The 6,288-nt window shown below is 35.1% G+C and overlaps 1 protein-coding gene across 1 annotated transcript in view; it reads right to left on the bottom strand.

Moving 5' to 3' along the window:
* cacna1hb (calcium channel, voltage-dependent, T type, alpha 1H subunit b) overlaps positions 1-6,288 on the bottom strand; it is a 66,487-nt gene that overhangs the window by 47,999 nt on the left and 12,200 nt on the right. The window contains exons 3-4 of the mRNA XM_016504845.1: positions 4,057-4,154; positions 2,751-2,910 (exon numbers count right to left, since the gene is read on the bottom strand). Coding sequence (XP_016360331.1) covers positions 2,751-2,910; positions 4,057-4,154 — 258 coding nt within the window. The remainder of the gene's footprint in view (positions 1-2,750; positions 2,911-4,056; positions 4,155-6,288) is intronic.

Here is a 6,288-nt window from a genome sequence, read left to right on the forward strand (position 1 = left end):
GCTAGACCTATCGGACTGCGCCATCTAGAGTTTCATGCCAGAACTCTGTATAAAAGTCATATAAAAGTTATCCAGTGTCATTTTTGCCAACTTTTTCCCCCATTTTGGGGGAATTCTAAAAGTATTTTAATAGACTAAATCACGCAGTAAAAGTGTGAACTCTAAATGTGCTCGTGCAGTAGTCTAAAGCTGGCTGCACACTAGACGATTTTCAAATCTGATTTTAAAGCCATGGGAGACCACAGACATGAAGACAGTTCAACTGATTTTTAGCCTTATAATCCTCTGAACGCGCACACTAGACGATTTGACCAGAATGCGAGAACACACACTTGATGATTGTAGGAATGATTTCACAGTGACACATGATCTCACGGAGACTGGCGAGATCAAATGTGACTAGAGAAGAAAAACAAATAGAATACAATCAACGTTGTCAGCTGGCTTTCCTGGCGCGCGTTCTGTTTCACAATGAAAAGCAAAGTATAACAAAGAATATGGGTGATGTTTTCTGCTTTCATGGCATGTTTGTGGCTAACAAGTTTCAGCTATAGAAGCACGCAACATCCGGTTGGTGACGCTTGCTCTCTCATTAGTTATCACGGGTATTACGTCAGAGGCAGCCAGATCAAGAGTCGTAAATATCAAACATGTTTGATATTTACGATTTGAGTTCGGCGACGCTCCGTCTCGATCGGCAGCAGTTAAATAATCGTAATGACACCACACAATAGAGGATGTTTTGGACAAAAAAATCGTTTGCGACAAGCTGCGAATCGGGCCACACCCCCTATCGTTCGGGGGTGCAAATCGGGCTTAAAATCGGCCTTAAAATTCTCTAGTGTGCGGCCAGCCTAACCTACATCTCATGTACGCGTGCAGTCTCTGGATGTGCTTTTGTTTGGTTTTTGCAATATACTCGATGATGTCAAACAGCATATGGTTTAAACAACAATTACGATATTATCATAGACGAAATATATTGCACACCCCTAGTTAACGCACAAGCTGGGGGCAAAAGTCTACGGAGAGATAATAAAAGACAAATGCTACTTTTTATTTTCATATATTTGGTTTTCATGAAATGTGAATATTTGCCAATGCAGCAAGAACACGTCAAAAAGGCATCCACATAAAGAGAGAAGGAAAATATCTATGTTAAAATACAGTACAATAAAAGTTGACATGAGTTAAAAGTTATTTTTACACATATGCATAAAATGCACTCTGATGGCACCTGCTTTGTAGAATGACAAAAAGTTTTTTGAAGTAAAGGCCAATTCTTTTGAGTTTTGAATGCAGATAGCAGCAGATGTACATGCACTGAAGTGGATATTATAAGTGGTTTTTGACAGACAATGCAATAAATGTTGTATGCACAAGAGAGCTGGATTTTTAAAAGGGCAGCATAATTTGAGTGAGAGAAGCATTACTGTAACAGACGTTGCTTGGATAGTGTTGGGATTTGGGGAGGGAGTTGGAGAGAAGCAGCGATGCACCTGAACGGGTCAAGGCTTCTTTCGGCAGACTGGCTTTCTGGTATGCAGTACATCAGGGTGGACAGTTGTCAAAATGATTCACTGGTGCAAACTGCCTATATGGATACTCATTATTCAACTATTTACTTTGTAAACTCTCTATGATCAATGAGGCCCTTATGGCAAATATAATGTGAGAATTGATTTCTTGTTTCTGCATACACAAAACAATAAAAAAGAAACATTTATACTTGGCTTTGCTGTAATCTACTGAGAAAATATATATACTGCTTAGCTGATTTCCTCATTGAAAGGTAATTCCAGGTCTATAACTGTACAACACAAAAAATATTTCATGTGTCATGTGTTTGTAAAAACTAAGGAAAAACTGTAATGTGTGTGTGCAGATATACAGAAGCACATTATTAATAGAGGTCTATGAAGTCAGTGTCCAGGAGACATTTAAAAAATAGAGACAAGGTTAGTACAGGATAGTAAAATGTTATGTGGTGTGACTCATAAAAAAAGTTACTTAAAAATTTAGAATTACTAATATTTGTAAAAAAAAAAATTTATATATATATACAGTATATATATAGTAGAAAAATAACTCTTTCAACATTAAATACAATAAAAAAAAAATTTGGTCATCATTTACTCACCCTCAAGTTGCTTCAAATCTGTAGGAGTTTCCGTTGAACACAAAAGAAGATATTTTGAAGAATGCTGGTAACCAAACAGTTGATGGACACCACTGACTTCCATGGGATGGCAAAAAACACTATGGAAGTCAATGGCTACCTGCAATTGTTTGGTTACCAGCTTTCTTCAAAATATCTTCTTTTGTGTTCAACAGAAGAAAGAAACTCATACAGGTTTGGAACAACATGAGGAGAAGTAAATGACAAAATGTTAATTTTGGGGTGAACTATCCCTTTAAAGCCTCCAGCACACTTGCCTCATAAGATTACATTGTAAGTGCATTACTGGACACATGCTAGTTCTTTGTTTTTTATAAACCGAGGAACGGGCTAATATTATTTACTATAATAATATAGCTTAAATTCAATTAAACTCATTAAAATCTGGACAGTGGCCTTCAAAGTCCCCTAAAATTCATTCTTTCATCTGATGACACGACATAAACAGGTTCCACCACGGAACATAGCCATGTGGTTTCAGTGTATTTATGGCTGCAGCAGCAGTTTTGCAAACCCTGCAATTTGCATATATTGAGTAACTTGCTTTAAGAAGCACCAGTTTTGCACTTACATTCTGACGTTGTTGTCAAAAAAGCAGCGGTTGCGCAGAAGCCCTGCCCACAGCTGCACGCCAACAATCCCAAAGATGAAAAACACGAAGAAACAAAGCAGCAAGACGTTTCCTAGCATCGGTAAAGTATCCAACAGCAATGTCACCAGGATTCGCATACCTACGAGACACAGATACATGATGTCACAAACACGTATTTAATAACACGTGCAATGAAGCATCAAAGCCATTGGGGTTCACTAGACACATTTACAGATGAGACCGTAGTGTTACATTTAACTTTGATAACTCTGATCTGACATTCACATACTTCATGAACACATTTTCTCAGTGTCTGATGTGTATTCAGTAATTGAGCCAAGAAGTGAACACAGGCACACAAACACACACACACACACACACACACACACACACACACAAACACAAACTTGCAGGGCTTTGGCTAATGCTCGGTGGTTTGAGAATAATGGAATTGGAAACTTAACAGCCACGGGCTCTCACTCCTCACTGAGTCCAAAATCTATTACTGCTTTGCTAAATACACACACACACACACACACACACGTTTACTTAGCTATCTAAATGGGGACATTCCATAGGTGTAATGGTTTTTATACTGTACAAACTGTATATTCTATCACCCTACACCAACCCTACACCTAAACCTACCCCTTAAAGGAAACTTTCTGCATTTTTACAATTAAAAAAAAACTGTTTACTTTATTTTTATACCAGTTTTACAAATGAGGACATACCCAAATTGAGTTTTTTTGCCGATTTTGTCAGGTTTTGCTCAATTTTGGGTACAAATTTGTCCCCAAAATATGGTTAAGTAGGTACACACACACACACACACACAAACTTATTTGGTATGTGTTGACAAAAAGAGTGAGCTATAAATGGTAAGAGTATCCGTGCATGTCAAGAATTTACTGTCTCGCCGTACATTAAACAAAACAGACACTTGCACTGCTGGACTCCATCCATGACTGTAACATACACCAGCACCTCTCTGAAGACTAACAGCGTGTGTATGAGTGTTTATGTATTTTTTGTGGTCCATCAACTATGAGATTTTGGACTGTGGGCACTTAGCCGCAACAATCAGCGTCAGTGACCAAGTTAATACATCATGGGAGTCTTGTCTATTCTGTGCGTGTGTGAATCTATAAATACAGCAGGCACATCTTTTTTCAGGCCGAGTCCAAAATCATTTGCTTCAAATCAATAGCTGGGTTTTAAAACAGTGACACTAGAACAAGAAAAATACACAGATGCAAACAAATAGAGGGAAAACGGTACTCACTGGGAACTCTGTTGATGGCTCGTAATGGTCTGAGAACCCGCACGATTCTGATGGCTGAGAAACTAACGTTATGACCATCTAAAGAATACTCCAGCATCCTAAAACATAAGCAACACAAATTCACTTCAATTGAACTTGTAATGCAACACAATAGAACAATACATATAATAAAGAATAATAAAGTAATATATATTTTTCAACCATTTGATGATGACATTCAGTATAATATAATATAATTATTATATTAATATATAATAATTATAATATATAATATAAATCATACTCATATTATTTATTTATTTATTTTTATTTATTTTGTCATTTAGCAGATGCTTTTATCCAAAGCGACTTACAAATGAGGACAACAGAAGCAATCAATTGTAGTATTAAAACAACTAAAAACAGATCCAAAACTAAAAGCTAAAACTTTATAAATACTACTTATACACATTTTAAAAATAAAGAAATTAAATAAAAATGACAAATGCATACAACAAAATTTCAAAACTTGACATTTAAATGAAAAACAATCAAAAATAAAGCTAAAAACAATTCAAAATATTAAAGAACAAACGGTATGAGTATAATAATGATTCTAACATAACACTAAGCCAAACACCAAAAAAACAACAATGGATAAACGTACAACCATACACACATACATATATATATACATACACATTTATAAATATATACAAATAATATTATATAGTAATATATATTTTTTTTCAACCATTCGATGACATTCCATAATAATATTAATTTTAAAAATCATATTTATAAACAGGAAGTAGGGCTGGGCTAAAAATCAAATGCGATTTTCATGCGAATCTCGTCAGTAAAGCCGCTTCTGGTGATTAGTAGTAAATCTCCAGCACGTGCTTTCAGATGGAGCGGCATTTACTACACAGAGCCGTAGATCACTGACAAGCTACACAAAATCGCAGGCGATTTTTTGCATAGCCCTAACAGGAAGATAATTAATATTATGATATTTGAATTAAGATTATTATATCAGTTTTATTTATATGTAATAATAATAATATTAATAATAATAATAAGCATTTCTTCTTATTATCCTTTTTTTTGTGGAAACTGTGATACTTTTTTTCAGGATTCTTTGATGAACAGAACGTTTGAAAGCATATAACAAAACACTGGACAGTTTAAAATGTTTCACAAATGAATCACAAAATTCAAACGTCATGTTTCTACACAGAGACTGAGTTAAAATTAGTGCTGTCAATCGATTAAAAAAATGATCTAATTAAACACACATTTTTTTTCTGAAATGAATTGCGATTAAACATTAAAGTTTTTAAATAAACTTTTATATTGCATTAATTTCACATTCCATCTTCAAATTAATGTAGAAACAGCATAAATACAGTATATTTTTAATATTTGTTTAGTGGCATCTTTTTTATGTCTGAAGGCGAGTATCACTGATACCAATACTACTGATGTCTCTATGAAAATTGTTTTTTTTTCCTAATATTTAACAATTGACCATTCAACATTACAGTAGCTATAATTGAGAGCTATCAATTTTAACATTTATTAGACTTTAAAAAATAACTTCCAATTTAAGTAAACTTAAAACAATATTTCACTTAATAATAAATGTCATATTTAGCTTACCTGTGCCCTTCAGCAAGTAGGAAATATACAGAAATTGAATAAATTTATCAAACACTAAAGCTACAAAAGTGATTGATTTCCTCCTTTTCTTTTGTTCTTTGATTAACAGACATCACAGCAGTTGGGTTATTAAGTTATTTTGGCTGCTTTAAGATCTGCCGCTGCTGAACATGACGCGGATCTGACACGCATCGTATTTTCTCACAACTCTTTACCTTTTCTGACCCACTTCAGGTCTTAAAGTCTCTACTAATGAGCTGACGAGTTGAATCGGGTGTGTTAGATGAGGGACGAAAGTGCTGGAGCTTCAGGACAGTTTTGAAAACCACTGCAACGGCAGGCAGCACCTAACTTTGAAACGTGCAGCGCTCATGTTTATTTCATGAAATCATAGCTTTTTGAAGTTTATTCGTCACATTAAGCTATATTGCAATTCTTGTCTTTCTGTCCCCACATTTAAGACCTCTTGAAATCATAATTAAGACTTTCTTGTACCATTTAAGACTTTTTATGGCCTTAAATCTGATACAGGCTTCTTGGGGTTCCCTTATGGCGCTTTTCCACTACGTGGTACGACTCGGCTCGGCTCCG

Source organism: Sinocyclocheilus anshuiensis, unplaced genomic scaffold, assembly GCF_001515605.1.
Source record: "Sinocyclocheilus anshuiensis isolate Anshui unplaced genomic scaffold, SAMN03320099.WGS_v1.1 scaffold218, whole genome shotgun sequence".
In the NCBI taxonomy this organism is placed as follows: domain Eukaryota; kingdom Metazoa; phylum Chordata; class Actinopteri; order Cypriniformes; family Cyprinidae; genus Sinocyclocheilus; species Sinocyclocheilus anshuiensis.